Source organism: Herpailurus yagouaroundi, unplaced genomic scaffold, assembly GCF_014898765.1.
Source record: "Herpailurus yagouaroundi ecotype Mexico unplaced genomic scaffold, PumYag 222, whole genome shotgun sequence".
Classification (NCBI taxonomy): domain Eukaryota; kingdom Metazoa; phylum Chordata; class Mammalia; order Carnivora; family Felidae; genus Herpailurus; species Herpailurus yagouaroundi.
In genome coordinates, this window is record NW_024412453.1 from 19,119,196 (window position 1) to 19,136,613 (window position 17,418).

Here is a 17,418-nt window from a genome sequence, read left to right on the forward strand (position 1 = left end):
AAGGGAAGGAGCAAGGCCCCTCGCCTGGGCCGGGCTCCCCCACACCTGCTCCATCGTGGGCCACGCACCCTTCCTGGAATCCGAGGGCTCCGGGTGGTGTTCGAACCTGTGGAGCTTGCGCGGGTGTGTGAGGAGGGCACACAGCCTTCTGCGTGGCCTGCTCCCAGCCTCCTCTCCTGCCAGGGGTCTGAGGGAAGACGGGGCCCCTGAGGTCAGGGGCGCAGGGCCTGTGAGCCGGGCCCTGGGGCGGCCAGCACCGCGGCTGAGTCAACACACAGGCCTCGTGGGATGTGCACACCCGCCCCCCTCACACGTGTGCGGAGGCCATTCCCGGGAACACACACAGGGCCGGAACGCCCACCCCCGGCAGCCTCAGAGCAGAAACCTCCCGCGTGCGAGCGCTGGCCCGAAACGTGGGCTCCCCCGGTGCCCCGTCCCTTTGGCCAGGACAGACCTGAGCTCCTAGGTCACCAGGACCGTCAGGGCACCACGATAGGTCAGCGTCAGAAGCTACAGGACACCAGGCAGGGGATGGCGATGCACACCCTGAGCAGTCGCTGGTCCTCGGTACCGGCCCCCCCCCCCCCCCCCCAGCACGTGAGCCACTGGAGAAAGGGCCACGGGACTGGCCTCCCCTGTGCCCTTGCCGGCCAGGATGCTCCCAGACCTCTCCCTCCCCTAAAAACCCCCTTGTGCTTCTGGGCCCACCGGTGGGTGCCGCGTGGGCAGGGGTCCCCTGTGGGCAGAGCTCCAGGCTTGGCTGACGGGCCCGCTTCTGTTCCCCAGACGCAGCCGGTGCCCAACCCCATGGCCTACCTCCTGCACCAGTCCCCCTGGTGGGCCCACCGCTTTGAGACGCTCAGCAACCACTTCCTGGAGCTCGTGGTGCCTTTCTTCATCTTCCTTGGACGGCGGCTGTGCATCCTCCACGGGGTCTTACAGATCCTGTTCCAGGTGAGCCCACGGCCGACGTCACCCCGTAACTGTCCCCGAGATCGCGGGCTCTGCTGGGGGAACGAGGCACATGGCCCAGGACGTGCGACCGGGAAGCCCTCCGTGGTGCCTTCCATGGGGTTCCTTTCACTTGTGAGCTGCACGTCGGGTCTCCGAGGAAAGGGCTGGTGGTGGTCTACTTCCACGCGGACAGCTGTTCTCAACCCCCGGCTCCGGGGCCCCTCCGCCTCCGCGGTGGGCAGGGGCTCCACCACCTGCCTCCCCTGGGGCGCCGGCCGTCCGGGACCTCTCCTTTCCCTAAACGGGGGCATCTACCCGTCAATCCCCAGGAAAAACCCTGTGGGGACTTTCAGTTCCTACGTCGTATTTATTGTCCCCGCGGACAACGGCCGGTCCCGTGTGTGCGCCGCGTGAGAGTGCTCCTGGGAACACCTATCCAGACGGAGGGGCGCCGGGCCTGGCCGTCCTGCTCCAGACCCTGGGGTCCGCCGTGGTGGCGGTGGGCTACGGGCTGTGCTCCCTCGGTTACTGAGTGTGCCCCGCGGCGCGGACAGCCTGCAGCTGCGCCATCCGGGGCGTTTCCAGGTTTTCACCGTCGCGGACAGATGGGAGTCCGTGTTGCGGGTGGGCGCGACGTCACGTGGGACGCGCCCTCTCCTCTCCCTCTGGCACGTGAGGCCCGCTCGTCCCGCCTCCTCGCCAACTCCGCTCCGGTCGGTCCTTCCACTGGCCGTTCTGGCAGGCGAGCATCCGACGGGGGGAGTGGGACCCGACGGCAAGAGCGCCGCCTTCACGAAGGCCCTGCTTCTGGCGCCTGCGGTGCGGGTCGTCCACAGCAGCGCGTCTCACACCCACCGGGGTGGCTTCCTGCCGGACACATCACCCGAGTTGATCCCGTCGGCGCAAGTTTTCTCAGCCGTGTTGCTCTCTGCTGCCGGGGTGCAGGCACAGCGCTGACTTGCACGTACCCGTCACGTCCAACTGCCCCCGCGCTCGTCGCCTGTCCCTCTGCTCGCTCACCCCTTGAGGCAGTGCGCGCTCCGGCTGCTTTTGCTCTGGGTTTTACGGGTCCCGAGTGGATGCCGAATTTCAGCAAACGGTTTTTTTGTCCAGCAGCTGGGAGAGGGCCTCCCCTCCCGTAAGCTGTGACACGGGGAGCCGCACGAAGGCCGCGAACGCTGAGCCAGTCTCACGTCCTTGGGTGAACGCGGCTCTGCCACACGTGTACGTCGACACGTCCCCGGGAATAACTTGCCGGTATCCGTGCGCATCTGGGGTGGCCGCAGGGAATGACGTCCGTCGCCAGTGGCGGCCCGTCCGGGCCCCGCTCACGGCGCTTCCGCCCCCCCACGCGGCTCCGCGAGGGCAGGCGGCCACGGGGCCGAGGCGGCACCTGGGGGGCTGCTGGACAGGCCGGGTTTGCGTTTGTCCCGCAGGCAGATTTAGCAGCAAACGTTTTCCTGGGAACTGGGCCATCGGTCACAGCAGAGAGGTTTCTTCCCGAGCGGAGGCAAGACACGCTCTCAAGTCACAAGTGCACGTATCTCAACTGGCGTTTTTGGACTTGTTTTCGCGTCTTTGGGTTTCCTTTTGTTCCTTTCGGCCTTCTTGAACTATTTTCGTTCCGTTATTTCTGAGTCACACGTGTGGCTTCTTGCGGGTTGAACGCGTGCTCTCTGCACAGACTGAAAAGTCTGAATTTCCTCCCTGTTCTGCTGCCACGGCCGCCCAGGCTCTGCTCCGGCCCTCCAGTGCTTCGGTGGCTCTGCTTTTTTGATTCATACGCTTTTTTAGAACGGTTTTGGACTTAGAGAAAAGCTGAGTGCGGAGGGTCCCCTTGTCCGTGAACTTGTGGCATTCGTGTGACACCCCGGTCACAATGAGTGTGGCCGGGCCCGTGACCCCTGCTCCCCTGCCCTCTGATGCGGCAGGGGCGCTGCGCATCACGCCTGCCCCACGCGCACTTGAGCCCCGTGGTCCCACGGCCCCAAGTCAGCAGGAGGCGGCCTCGGGCAGAGGCTGGAGCATCCCTGAGAGCGTCCGCCAGTGTGGGCGCCACCTCGTGCTGGACCCTCCTCCGCTGTCCAAGGATGCCCGGCTGGTGAGCTCCCCTGTCCCCTCCCACAGGAGAACTTCCCCCTCCCCATTCCAAGGCGACCCAGAGGACCCTGGCCAGCACAGCCCGCTCGGTGTCAGGGTTACCATGGTGCCAGAGAACCGCTCAGCGTCGTGGGGCCTTAATTAGCCACCGCCTCGGCTGCTCTTCCGGTCTGTGGACCACGGGACCCTCTCCAGGCTGTGAACCTGCCTGGGCCCGCGAGACCAGCTTGCACCCTACTGCTTTCTCTCCAAAACCCCGAAGCCAGGGTGTGCCGAGTGGAAGAGGAAAAGCACACTGTCCCGTTACTTGACCGGGTGAGAACGGACGGAGAGAGGCTTCAGCGCCTTGAGAGGGGGATTGGAGAGACCCTCACTTGCCCGCAGAACCAGGGCCCTCGAAGTGCCCTTGTCCATTCACAGCGTGCTTGGCGGGAGTCCTGCGTCAGGACGGGCGCCAGCTTGCCGCACCCGGCTGGGCCGCAGGTCTGAATCCCGGCCTGGGGCGCCGGCGTCTCCACTGCAAGCAGAGGGTCTCAGGCCACGTGGCCGGCCTCGACCCTGTTCTAGGCTCTGCTGCCTGCATGCGTAACGGCACACGGCGATGGCACGGGAACGCGGGGCAGGGGAGGCCAGAGCCGGACCTTCCCGACCTGCAGTTCTGGGCGTTATTCTGTAAGACCAGCCCTTCTGCTTGTAGTCCGGGCAGGTCCCCAGTGTCCCCCCTTCTAGTGCCATGCCGTGCGCCAGACAAGGCAGCAGAACGCTAGCACGGCGGCTCTCCTCCGAGGCACGGTCTGATGTCCCCACGGGGCCGGGCCCCAGCTCCCTGGAGCAGGGAGGACGGATGGCCAGCTGGTCCAGCCGCGACGTGTCCGGCCCCCTCCCCAGGCAGCGTGGGGTCTCAGGCTGGGGGGCCGCAGGGCGCAGTCTCAGGGCAGGAGCGGTGTGCCGGTCACCCCAGCGAGCGGTACGCTGTGGGCACGCCCACCCGAAGGTTTCGGCGTCGTCCTGACAGGGGCCACGCTCCCGTTTCTGCACCCGACACACTGAGGGGCGTCTCTGGTTCTGTTTGTTTCCGTTCATTCCTTCGGGGAAGGGTTGAGGATGTGAGCATGCTCACCTCCTCCCACGCTCAGTTTACACAGCTGTTCCGGAGGGTTCTACAACGCCACCGGTCCGCTGTCTCCTTGGAGAGGTGCACGTGAGAGGCAACAGGAGAGCTGAACTGCGCGGTCCCGGACCCCCCCCCCCCCCACATTCTGCCACCTCAAGCCTCAGGGAGAGACCCTGGCAGGGGGGCACCCCTCCTAGCGTGGGAGTGGGGGGTTGCCAGGCAGGTGGCTCCTGGTCAGTACAGAGACCAGTCGTTCACCCCACACCCGTCTTTTCCACCTCACACAGTGTCCTGCTCCTTCCAGTCTCTAGGACTTTGGGCAGAATCGGGAACGTGTCACACTGGGGGCCTTCACCGGGGATGCGGGCACAGAGAGCTGCCTCCCCCAGCCCCTGAGCCAGAGTTGGGGTCCTGGCCACAGCAAGTCACCTACAAGCACGGGTGTCCTCTCCGAGACTGGGAGCTGAGAGCCCGGCACGGGAGTTCCAGAAACCCCTTTCCTTTGGTGTCTGTTGCATCACCGGACCGTCTGCTCAGCGTCTCCTGAGCCCAGGATCCCATGCGCACGGCTCAGCGTCCTGAGTGTTCTCCAGGGCTTCCCTCTGGCCCCCGAGGGGGCAGCACGCGGGGCTGCCGGCCCAGGTCTGGTCTCCCGCAGCCCACAAGGTGACCTGCAGGCATGTTTCAGGCTCCGTTGCCGCCGTAAACACAGTGTGATCCGTTCACTGTCCCTTAGGAGAGGTTGCGGCAGTGTTGTCCCCTCAGCACGCTGGGGCCACACATGCCAAATTCCCTTTTTCTTATTAAAAGTAACCATCCCGATGGATGGGAGGAGGGACGAGGGGAGTGAGCCAGGAGAGTGCGTTTCTGCAGCCTCAGGGCTCCTGCTGCTTTGTCAGAAGCAGACTTCATACCCAACGTTGTGCTCTGTGGCACCCTAGCTCTCCGGGTCAGGACACCCCAGGTGGGCTCACAGGAGGGTGACCAGTGCGGGGGGGGGGGGGGGGTGCAGGTAGGTGCGAAACAGGTTTGTGCCACTGCCCTACTCAGACCCGCCAAGATAGGAACCAAGGGACAGCCAGGCCTCTGGTCACTTTGGGCCTGTTGCCAGCCTTTCAGCACATCCTCCCCAACTCTGACCCAGACAAAATTGTCAGAAGCCTGTGGGGCCAGAACATTGTGGATAATGGACTTGTGGGCCTCTTCCTGACATTTCCTCCTCTCCCTGGCCTGCGCGGGAGGGGGGGTGGCCCATGGGGAAGCATCAGGGCAGAGCCTCCCCACGCCCCATCCCAACTCCAAAGGCGGGGGTGGGCTGGGAGCCCAACGGCCAGGAGGTGGCGCCAGGGGTGGGATGGCTGGCCACCGACCGTGACCCGCAGCGGAGCCGCTTGGTTCCCCGCAAGCTGTTCAGCAGTGGCCCTCCCCGGGGCAGGTCCCACACAGCCCCTATTCTCACGTGTGGCTGGAGACGCTGGTCACCAGGCAGAGGACCGGGTCTGGGCTGACAGGACCCAGATGTCCCCAGATGCAGGCTCAGAGCCCCCAGCTGCCAAAGTAACGGTGCCACACAGGGGCACCAGCGAGCCTCAGAAGGCGGCCCGCGTCTCAAGCCTCAGGCAAGGCCTCGGGGCCTCTGGGGATCACACGCGAGGGGGCAGCTAGCTGCAAACATCCCCCTCTTCGGGGAGTCTGTGGCAGGAGCAAGGGCCCCACAGGAGATCGCCCGGCCTGTGCTGAGCAGCTGGGGAGGGAGGGTCCGCCCGGGCGTGGCCACCAAACCCCAGTTCACTCTGGGCGGATGGGGTTGTGGGCCCCCGTGGCCTGGGCCGTCTGCCCCTCCAGGAAGCCTCAGGTTAGGGCACGGCAGAGGGAGTGGCCAGCAAAGCCTCTTGATGGCACTCAAGTGGAAAACACCGGCGATCTGGCACAGAGGCGGGAAGAGCAGGGTCCGTCACACCCCCGGCAGCCACCCGCAGGTTTCCCGCCCTGGGCACTGCAGCTGCGGCCAGTGGTCAGCACCAACGGCCCGTGGCCACTGCGGGCCAGCAGCCCTCCTTTCGGCAGCCACGCCAGGGTCCAGGGTCGTTTGTTGCCCGAACGATTCTCCTTTAAGGAAATTTAAGACATACTTAATAATCCATGCACGTATGGCCGTTGCGGACTCTGCCCCCCCCCCCACCCCCGAGGGCACAGACCCAGGTCTCCCGGGAGCTGTGCTGCTGGAACAGTGCTCCGACACGCCGCAGCCGGCTCTGGACTCCGGCCACCTTCCAGGACCGCTCTGTCACGTGGGAGTTTGAGCCCGACCCACGATGCCCAGGGGTCTCCACCGTGGACTCGCACCGCTGCGACCCCGGCTCCTGCTCGCGTCGTGAGCCTACTGGTGAGGCTCCCACAACCGAAGCGCGCCTGTGTTTCCTTGGGCTCCTCTCATCTGTGCGCTCAGCATTGTCGTCAAATTAGAATGTTTGCACCTGCCTTCCTGATTCTCGTACTGCCACCTGCCTTCCTGATATTCTTACTGTCACACCTCCCTGGGTATGACAGACCCGTGCCCCTGGGGGCTGCGCTTTGGTCGGCGGTGGTCTGGGCCTCAGTTCACAAGGCGGCCCCTGCTCTGTTCCCGCAGTTTGGTGGACTTTTATCGTGTCCGTTTGTCCGAAGTCCTTGCGGTAAATTCTCCATCTCTCATATGACCTCTTAAACTCTCAAAGTGCGTTTGGTTCTTTTACATAGTTTTCCTGACGTTTTCTCATCAACACTTTACTCACAGTAACTGCTTCAACGCTCTTACCTCCTCGTTGCAGATTTTCTCATGTGATTCTACTCCCGTTCCATCCCAGTGGTGGCAGCGTGTCTGCAGAGGTGACCGGACGCCGGCCACCACAGGCCATGCTAGTGAGTGTCCTCTCAGTGCTGAGTTCTCTCCTGATGAGCGGCTAACTGTTCACGGGTCTGTTTCTCCGTCCCGGGCAGGTGGGACATACCCTTCGCTGCAAGGCTGGTCTGGCCCTCACAGGGCCTGCGCCTCGCCAGGGTCTCTGCCGGGAGCCTGGCTTCTTTTCCCCGTGTGAGCTTCCACGTGCCCGTGACTCAGTGGTGGCAGGCCCGAGGGCACCCGGGCCATCCCTGCAGCGCTCGTGTGGTGAGCGCCCGACACCTCGACCTCCCCAGAGTCAGGCTTGCGCCCCTGGGGTTCCCTCCCTGTGCTGAGGCCGGCCAAGTGCCTCCGGGGAGAGCAGAGGCCGGAGCGGTGCCGCGGCACTGGCCGCCATGGCTTGCGGGACGGCCGCCTTACCTGCTCTGTCCCCGCCGTCCCGCTGCTGCACTATATCCGCCCCTCGGGCCCTTAGCCCGGAGAAGCCCGTCGCCCAGATGCCACTGGGGCTGCCGAGCGATGAGAAGGCAGGACGGCTGTGGCCTTGGGCCCCAGAGGCTGACCCCACTTTTCCAGGATGAGGAGGCCGTGGCGGGATGCCAGCTACCATTCCTCTGCCTCGGCCCGTCCCCGTCAGGCTCTACTCGGTGGAAACAGGAGGAAGGGCGTGCGATCGGATTGCTCCGGGGAGGCAGACAGGACGGGGCGTCCCCGTCCTCGGTCTGGGTGTTTACAGACGGAACTCGGGGAGGACACCGGGCCACGTGGTTCTGCCCAGTTCTCAGCTCTGGGGCCAGACCCCATGGCTGCATCCTGGTGATCTGCCTCCCACGTGCCAAGTGCTGTCGAGAAACCGTGCGACCACCCTGCTCCCCCAACCTCTGTTCCGACGTGGCGAGCGGGCGAGCCCCGACCCGGCCAGCCCCATGCCACTCCGACTCCAGCCTGCCACTCCACACGCCACCTGTCCTGCCGCGTGTTTGACATCTTTCAGTCTAAACGCTTACACAGTCTTTACTGCTCATTCAGCCTGGGACACGAGAGCCCGCCAGAGCCCCGTGAGCCTGTGCCTTGCTCCACTGGGGTGTCCTGGCCCCCTTTCACTCTGACACACGGGTGTCCTTCCCCTTCGGGGGGTTTCTGGAAAGTCCAGCAGGAAGCCCCCGATGCTGCTCAGCCCGTCTCCCTTCCCTCGAGGGTTTGTCAAGTTGCCTTCTGAAGCACCACTCAGATCTCAGCAGAATCCCCCTGCCTTTCCCCTGGTGTTTTCATTCTCCTTGACACACTGGAGAACGTCAACGTTCTCTGCCAGTGAGGCTCCTTTAAGATTAGCGGCTTTGCACTGGGTTTCTCTGGGGTCTCAGAGGCGAGACTGGGCCTCAGTACCTGTGCAGGTTCCACCAATTACGCCTGGAGGGGAGCCCCTGGGCCATGTCCCCGGGCACTACGAAGGTCAGCGCAGTGTCTGTAGGCAGAGGTGGGTGCTGGCGGCCAGCAGTGAGAGGGCGGCTGCCAGGCTCTGCGGGGCAGGGGTGCAAACGCCCCACCTAGCCACCCCAGGTGGGCCCCGGTGTCCTGGCTGGGCCAGAGAGGACTTTGGGAATGCACCCCAGTGCGGGCAGGGGGGAGGAGGCAGAGCTCACCGTCTCGGCGGCAGCCGAGCCATAGGGAGCAGCGGAGGGAGCTTCTGCTGGCACCGCGGCCCCGGAGCTGCACCGAGCCCGCCAGCCCCACGGGGTCCCGACAGAGTGCACCCCCAGTCGACGGCACGGAAAACACGACTTTTGTCAGAAGACGCAGGCAGCTGCCAATGGCCAAGACGGCAGAGAGGAGGCACAGCTTCCCCTCGAGTCACCTGCTGATGCGGCTGGGAGAGCGTCCGGGGCCCCGGGCCCAGGGAGACCAGCGCTGGAGGTCAGGCGCCTGGAGGAGGGGGACCAGGACGCCGTGTGCGGCACACTGCGGGGGGAGCCCAGTGTGCCCAGGGCACCTGCCAGCTGGGACCAAGGCCCAGGGGAGAAATCATCTAGGGGCTCGGAACCAAGAATTACTCCTGGGAGAGCCGTGAGTCCCTGCCTCTCACGTCCCACCTCGTGATGTGCCCTCATCCTTAAAGCTGCTGAGACCCGCTGGAAGGAAGCACGGCTCCTCCTGCCAGAGCCTCCTGAGGCTGGCGGCTGTGACCCCACCTTCCTCCCCAGTCGCCAGGACCAGGACCGGCTGCAACCACAACTTGGGAAATAAGGGGCTGGGGAGTCAGCTGGGACTCGCCCGCCACAGGGAAGAGCAGAGGTAGAGTGGCCCCCAGCACCCACGGGCCACGCGGGAGACCTGACCTCGACGCCCCGCTCCGGGCCGTCCCACGGTGAGGTCGCTGCACGGGGAGACGGCCTGCTCGGCTTGGTGACGGCCACTGGCTTGTCCAGGCCGTAGTCGCTGCCGAGGTCTGTCCATCTGCTCACGTGTGCGGATGACCGGCTCGGATTCTTCTCGCCTCTGGGCCGATTCTGCTGCTTTCTGGCTTCCTCTTTTTCTCAAAGTCCCTCCTAAAGCAGGTCCGTCTGGCCACTCCCATCCTCACGTCTCCTCGGGGCGTATGCGGCAGGCGGCTCGTCTCCTGTGGACGTGTCAACTCCTGCCCCGTCCTGCCTCCCTGCCCCCCCTTTCCCCCCGCCCCCGGACTTGCGGGCCGCGGCCATCCCAGGGCAGGTCCCGGGTGCGAGCGGGGCCGCCGGCCTACAACGGGGTCTGGGTGCGGAGGAGTGCCCAGCCTCACCCCACATGCAAGAAGCTAATTCACAACTAAACACGTGACGTTTACACCCGTGTGGCCCCAGAGTAACCAGGCGTCTCTCGGGATGCGTCTCAGGACACACAGAGCACTGCTTGTAAAGCTTCTAAAAAACTAGTCACTTGTAATTTTGTGAAAATGTCAACTGCAACCCGATGCCCCGACAGAAGCAGTCTGCTGGCTGGAAACGACGGGAACGCACACACGTCTAACAGGCCCCACAGGGACACCCCAGCACGGCTCCCGCAGGGCACGCCGAGACCCTGCGGGCTTTGCTGGGCGCCCCCGCACGCCCGAGCCCCACTGCACACGTGGCCGCGGGTCTCGGGACACCGAGGTTTCGTGCCTGCCACATTCGGGGACAGGCAGAGTGACAGAAGGCAGAGGTCAGCTCACAGGTCATAGGGTGGGGGGCAGACGACACAGGCACCAGGGGACGATCTGGAGTGGAACTTTCTAGGTTTTATGGTGATTTACACAAGAGTCAGCATTTGTCAAGAGCCTGAACTATACGCCTTTATCCTCCGTGTCAAGAGAACGGACTTAGAAAGTGAGGACGCGCGTTTGCCAGAAGCTCACGGCGGCTGCTGCCCTCGCCACCTGCTCCTGCCGGGTTCCCGAGTCCGAGCCGCTCTGAGGGCACCCGTCCATCCCCAGGGAGCGGCAGCCCAGGGCATCGGCGCCTCCTCGGAGGACCGGCCTCACAGGACCCTCCCCGCTCGGGTCGGGCGCCTCTGGCTGAGCCGTGCGGCCCAGGGCGGCGTGGGTCTCTGAGGCCGGATTCGCGGCCCCAGGTCCGTGAACGCGGTGCGGGCCCAGCAGCCTCCCCACCCCTCCCCCTCCAGTGCCCACTGACAGGGCTGTAATCAGGCCTGATTATTTTCAAGTCACTAAAACAACTTAAACATGTGCAGCTGCCAGAAAGAACTTTCCGCATTGCTGGCTGGGATGCGGCCGTGACAGCCAGCATCTCGCCGGGAAACAGGCTGGGTGTGGGGGAAGACCCCAGGCTGTTGGCACCCCGTCCGCTCGGAGAGTCTGTGACCTTACTTCTCACAGCTAAGGTGCTAAGTTGCTTTTAGGGATGAGCCCTATCGGCAAACTGCCACAGCCTGGGTAGTGGGAAGTCGGCAGACAAGTGGTAAAGCCGGTGGCGGTTTCTCCCCAAGCACATCTGGACTTCCTAGACCCCGGGTCACCCCAGACCCTGCAGCAGAACCAGCCTCTCAGGATGGACGGTGGCCAGCCCCGGCTCGGGCTGACAGCGTGCCGGCGGTCCAGCCCCACTGAAGCCGAACCCGACTGGAGGCCGGCCACGCTATCCCAGCAGGCACCCCGGGCCCCGACCGGCCTTGTACGTGGTCGCTCAGGACGTGCCTCGGGGACCGCTGCCTGTGGAGGATGGGGTGGCCGCACAGGCGCCCCCCACCCCTAACCTCCGGGTAAGCAGCCAGAGCCTCGTCCCCCTCCCGCGTGACTTGGGCACAGGTCCCCGGGGGCTGCCGTGGGCCTGTACTCGTCGACGGTCACCACAGCAATTGCCCCAACGCAAACTACGGCGTCAAACAGCGCAAGGAGACCAGCTGGCGGTCCCGTGGGTGGGAACCGGGCAGCCCCGGAGGCCAGAATCGCGGCATCCGGAGGCCGGGTTCCACTCAAAGCTCTGGGAAGAACCCGCCTCCGAGATCAGCTGGGGCGTGGACACCCTGATGAGGGAGAGGGGTCCAGACCTCGCACACCCCATGTTTCTCCAAGGGCCACCCACGCTAGGCTGCCGCGTCCCGGGCAGAGCGTGCCACGGTCGAGGTCCTCGGTGAGCACCCCCGCCCTGGGCTCAGGCGCTGCCCCGCCCCCTCCAGGTGGTCCTCGTCATCAGCGGGAACCTGAGCTTCCTGAACTGGCTGACCATGGTGCCCAGCGTCGCCTGCTTCGATGACGCCACTCTGGGGTTCTTGTTTCCCTCCGGGCCTGGGGGCCTCAAGGACCGAGTCCGGAAGATGCAGGAAGAGGCGGCCCGAGGGGCCCGGCCCACCCTAAGATACGGTGAGTGGACACCCCCGCCGTGGACAGAAGCCCTTCGTCCCCAGGATGGGAACAACCAGCCCATCAGAGAGCGTCCACATCAGCCTCAGAGAACGTCCTGGCTCGGGCGTCCGGGCTGCGCCAGGCCCTTCCCTCGGCTCCTGTGAGCCCACAGGCGCCCCTCCCTGGCGGGCAGCTGGCCTAGAGTGAGGCTCACGCCACCATCCCCCTCCCTGCCCCCCCCTCCAGGCTGCGTGGTGCGGCAGGCAGTGCACGTGGCACTAGGCATCCTGGTGGCCTGGCTCAGTGTCCCCGTGGTCCTCAACCTGCTGAGTCCCACGCAGGTCATGAACACCTCCTTCAACTCCCTGAGGATCGTCAACACATACGGCGCCTTCGGAAGGTACATGCGAAGTCTCCCCTCGCCCCGTCCACCGTGTGCGCACGTGCGACCCAAGGTCCCTCACGGAGACTCACCCCAACCTTCCAAGGGGGCAGCCTCGGTCTAGGGCAGGATCGTGGGGAGGTGGGTGGGAACCGGGCAGCCCCGGAGGCCAGAACCGCCGTGTCTGGAGGCCAGGTTCCACTCAAAGCTCTGGGTGGGAAGAACCTGCCTCCGAGATCAGCCGGGGCGTGGACACCCCAGTCTCAGCCGGTTCTGCTCAGGAGAGAAGCCACGGTGCAGAGGCACAGCAGCTGCCACCGTCGTGTGCCCAAAGCCCCCCGCCTCGGTCTCCCCACAGCATCACCAAGGAGCGCACGGAGGTCATCCTGCAGGGCACGGCCAGCCCCAACGCCAGCGCGCCGGATGCCGTGTGGGAGGACTACGGGTTCAAGTGCAAGCCGGGTGACCCGGGCCGGCGGCCGTGCCTCATCTCTCCGTACCACTACCGCCTGGACTGGCTCATGTGGTTCGCGGCCTTCCAGGTAAGGGCCTCTCCTGCTCCCGGTGTGTTCCCAAGGCCACGACGCCCTCAGTGGGGGTGAGCCCTTGCCTCACACGGCCCCCCTGGGAGAGGACGCGGCCGAGAAAGCCAGCGTCAGGGTGTCAGCGGGGGCCTCGTTCACTCAAGGACAGCCTCAGGAAGACGCCTCACACGAGACCGCGGGGCCGGCAAGTGACAACACTGACAGGCCCGTGCCCACTCCATCCAAGGACAGGACAGTATGACGGGAGCTGGGCCCTGAGAGGAACGGTCCACGGGCACCTGCCCCACGGCCAAGAGCAGGGAGTGAGCGGCCCTTCCAGAGAGGAACCCAGACAGAGAAAGTGGGAGGGTGGGCCCGGCCCCCAGGAGAGGCTAACCCCGACCACACTTGGGGGGAGGGGGCGGTGAGGAAGCAACAAACGGAGGGCCCCGGGGACCACGGCTTAACGGTTCTGGCCCATCCAGGGGGGCCCCCCACATGCCCGGCTCTGTGCCCACAGCCAGCACCCCACTCCTTTCTCACCCCCAGACCTATGAGCACAACGAGTGGATCATTCACCTGGCAGGCAAGCTCCTGGCCAACGACGGGGAGGCTCTGTCCCTACTGGCCTTCAACCCTTTCAAGGACAGGGCCCCCCCCAGGTAAGAACCCTTTCCTGGACAGCCCAGCATGCCCTCAGCACTCTCTCAGCGCTGCTCCTACAAATGCGGGCACCCCCAGCCATGCCCCAGACACCTGAAAACATGCCTGAGTGCCAAGGTCCCCACGCTCTGGACCCCCCACCTTGATCGGCACTGCTCGCCTGCGTCAGAGGGCAGGGTGTGGCACCGAGTGTCGAGCCCTTCCTTTTCCAGGGGTCACCTGCCGCCCCCCCACCTCACCCCCGCAGCCTCTCCTTCCAAGGAGCAGCCGCTCGGCAGGCAAGGGGCCAGGCTGCCCGACACAAGTCTTCCCTTGCAGGTGGGTCCGGGGAGAGCACTACAGGTACAAGTTCAGCCGCCTGGGGGGCCGGCATGCTGCGGCAGGCAGGTGGTGGGTCCGGAAGAAGATCGGCCCCTACTTCCCCCCACTCAGCCTGCGAGACCTGGAGGGCTACTTCCGGTCCCGGGACTGGCCGCTCCCGGAGCTGGAGTAGAGCCGGTCCCGGGCCAGTGCGCAGAGGAATAAAGCAGGAAGGCCCCGCTACCTGGGTGAGGTCTCGTGCGCCTGGGGAATCGCCACCAGCTCCCACAGAGGAGGGGGTCCCAGGGCGACTCGTGCTGGCCTCCAGAGTCAGTCCCTGGGCCGCCAAGTCCCCTTCCTTACAGATGGAGTTCTCTGCGGAGAGCCCGCCCCCGGTCCCTTTGCCGGTCACCAGTACCGCCCTGACCCCACCGTGTCCACCAGCACCAGGGCGCTGGGTCCACACAGGCCCTGGGGCACCCGAACCCCATCACGTGCCTGGCGGGGCCACAGGGAAGCTGCCACTCCCGACCTGTGCTCTTAGCAGCCCCTGGTGCTGCCCCCACGCCCGGGAGGTGCCCAGGAGAGGGAGACGCCACGGCTCCTGCCCGCCCCTTCTGCCTGCCCCCTTCTCAGAACCTGCACGCCTCCCCCTCCCCCAGCTCCAGGGTCCAGAGGCACGGACAGAAGCCCTTTGTTCCTCCCTAGGCGAGCCCCCTCCCACCCCCCCGGCCCGTGAGTGACCGTGGAGCCTCCTGCTCCCTGACCCCCGCCCTGGGAGTGCCCACGGCGGCGATTCCGAGGACTGATGGGCGCAAGTTAAACTACGTGGATGATTCCTTGCCAGGCGTCCCTCTGGGGGTCTCTGCCACGTGACGTGGACTGCGGCCCCACATCGTTACTGCCTGATGTCAGCCGGGAACACACACGACTCCCACCCCACGGCGGCGCCCCTGCCGATCAGGTGGCCCGAATCCCTGCCCTAGCTGCCCCTCCCCCTCCCCGCACCCATCCGGAGCGCCCGGCCACCCCAGGGAGGGTCCCGGCGGGAACGAGGTGCTTCAGGCAGGAGGCCCGGCCGAGGGGGGGCACAAGCGCGGGTCTGTGTGGAGGGCCCCCCCCACACACACACACACAGCCCGCCGGGTGGGGGGGGGGTGGCCAGCCGGTCCAGGTGCCAACAGAGAGGCCGTGTTCCTGCTCGCGGGGACACAGGCTCCCTGTGTCTGGCTCAGGACAGACGCGGCCTCAGACGAGGAGCCTGGAGCCAGCGAGTCTGCCCGCGGCGGCCGCACGGAGCTGCCCACCAGCCCGCCGTGGCCTGGGCAGCCCTTCCTAGGGGGCCGTCCCGGGAGCTCTGCCGCTGGGTGGGGGCACGGGGGCACGGGGCCGGCGGGCGCCACGCCAGGCCTCCTCCACCTCTCCCGGGACAGGCCTTCGGGGCACACCAGCCCTCAGACAAGACAAACATCCGCTCGCCCAGAGGGCCGCTGCAAGGGACACACGACATCTCCCACGGCCCGTACCCACCCAGAGGCCCAGGGTGCCCCAGCCTCCACCTTCAGAGCCTGTCCTGAGGCCCGTCATCTCCCTCCTGACACCCCACCCCTCCTCCACTCGAAATCCTCCCGTGGCCCCGGCCTCACTGAGCACAAGCCTGGGGTTGCGCCGTGGCCCCCGTTCCTCACGCCCACCGGTGCCGGACAGCAGGGCCAGCTCCACACAGCCCACCCCCCCTTGAGGGCCACCTCACCCTGCCTTCGCCGGACCCCAAGCCGCTCCTCCCAGGGCCGAGCGACACCGATACGGGCCTGCTGGATAAACTGTCCACCTGACAAAGGAGAAAGGTCCCAAATCCGCATCTACTCAACCTGACCCTGCGCTCTCTGGGAAGCTGTTTCTCGGTCAACCCAAGAGAAACTTCAGGGGCTGGGGCTCGGGGACACGTGGGGACATTAGCTCACCCTGCCTGGGCGGTGCAGGTGGACCGGGTGCCTCCTCTACCCACCCCCGGCTCCACCGTAGAAAAATCATCTGGCGGGGGCGGGGCTCTCTTCTCACTGGGAACAGACGCCGAGGTCAGGCTCAGGTCAACGCTAAGATATGCTGCCCGCACCTCCCGGGGCACAAGGCTGGAGGGAAGGGCCTGGCCCCCGGGAGCCAAGCCCGCCCAAGCCAGGGACAGACTGGCTAACCATGTGCGGGGCAGGGGGAACCTTCCCTTTCCAAGAGGGTTTTCGCTCGGCAGTGGTGACCTGTGAAGGTCGAGCGGTGCTCCTCTCGACCTCACTCAGACCACAGACCTGTGGGCGCAGGAGTTCCGGGCCCTGCCGGCCACTGCAGGCCTCCTGCATCTGCACAGGGAAGGCCCCCGTGCTCTGCCCCCGGGGCTGCCGGGTTGGGTCTGCACAGGGTCCGCACACTTCAGGCCCCGTGGCTCTGCGGACGGACACAGTGACAAATTCGAGAAGGGCGCAGATTCCTAAAACCTGCTGGGTGGGCCCGGGCAGCCTGAGGGGCGTTAGCCATCACTGTTCCGCTCAGCTGCTTTTGCGATTACTCACGGGTCACCAGCCTCTGCCGTCTGTGGGGTGACAGCCCTTCCCTGCTCCCGAGGCTCATCTGGGGCTGGTCTTTCTTACCGCCTTCTCGGTCTCGCAACACCGGCGCTGGGTTTTCCAGCCAGCGTCCCCGGCCCTAGCGCACAGACACTCGTTCTTCCTGCCTGCCACCTTGTGGGGGGGGGGGGGGGGCCATTGCTGCCATCTTGGACTGAAAACTTCACTTCTTTCTATTCCTCTTCTGACCTCGAGGAAATGGGGCCAAGGGCCCCATGGCTCAGCTGGACACTGTGGGCCTGGTCTGTGGATTCTAGAACTGCTGCCTTTCCCATCAACCCATCCAAAGACAGAGGTGGGGATTTTAGTTTCCAGAAAAAAGGACTTGGGGCTACCTTTTGACTGTCTTCTATTTTACCCCATGCGTTCACCACCCCCAAGACTCCCCTCCACCTCAGGCCCCCGCATCCTTAGGACCGACGTCCCTCTGGGAAGGACACCCTCGCCAGACGTGAGGTGGCTGCTTGCCTCCCTCTGCCGGCAAGTCCCCTTGCTCCGCAGCACGACACCCTGGGCCCTGGGCCGCTCCCCAAGTCGACCTCCCTGCCCTGTACCCTCAGGGCATAAAGATGCCTTTGTCCTCAGGGAACTGCTTCCAAAGCCACTGAGTAAAGCAAACTGACCTTTAAAACTCCTAAAGTAATCCGTGAAATCGACAAGCCTTTAGTTTAACAAACAGGAAGAAAAAAAGATGCAGAGAACTAAAATCAGAAAAAAGAGATCGTGAGCATTACTACTGACCTTAAATAAAAAGAACTTTAGGAGTATTAAGAGCAACAGTATGCCAACAAATGAGATCGCATCGACGAAACAGACAAAATCCTAGAGACGCACCGGCTACCAAAAGTGACTCAGGAAAAAACAAAGTTGTAAAAGGTCTATAACAAGAGACTGCATCAGTAATCAAAGACCTCCCAATAAATAAAAACACTGGACCAATGGCTTCACTGCTGAATTCTGCCAAGAATTTCAAAGAGCGTTAACACCGATTCTTCCCAAACTCTTCCAAAAAACTCAGAAAAGGGAACGCTTCCTAAGTCCTCGCGTGAAGCCAGTTTTACTTGAT

At 64.9% G+C, this 17,418-nt stretch overlaps 1 protein-coding gene across 2 annotated transcripts in view; it reads left to right on the forward strand.

Annotated features, from left to right (window-relative positions):
* LMF1 (lipase maturation factor 1) overlaps window positions 1-13,977 on the forward strand; it is an 87,467-nt gene extending 73,490 nt beyond the window's left edge. For both annotated transcript variants that reach the window (XM_040459504.1, XM_040459503.1), the window contains 6 exons: window positions 787-954; window positions 11,700-11,883; window positions 12,112-12,265; window positions 12,606-12,789; window positions 13,321-13,433; window positions 13,753-13,977. In XM_040459504.1, coding sequence (XP_040315438.1) covers window positions 787-954; window positions 11,700-11,883; window positions 12,112-12,265; window positions 12,606-12,789; window positions 13,321-13,433; window positions 13,753-13,927 — 978 coding nt within the window. In that variant the 3' untranslated portion in view covers window positions 13,928-13,977. The remainder of the gene's footprint in view (window positions 1-786; window positions 955-11,699; window positions 11,884-12,111; window positions 12,266-12,605; window positions 12,790-13,320; window positions 13,434-13,752) is intronic.
* Window positions 13,978-17,418: the final 3,441 nt, after the last annotated feature.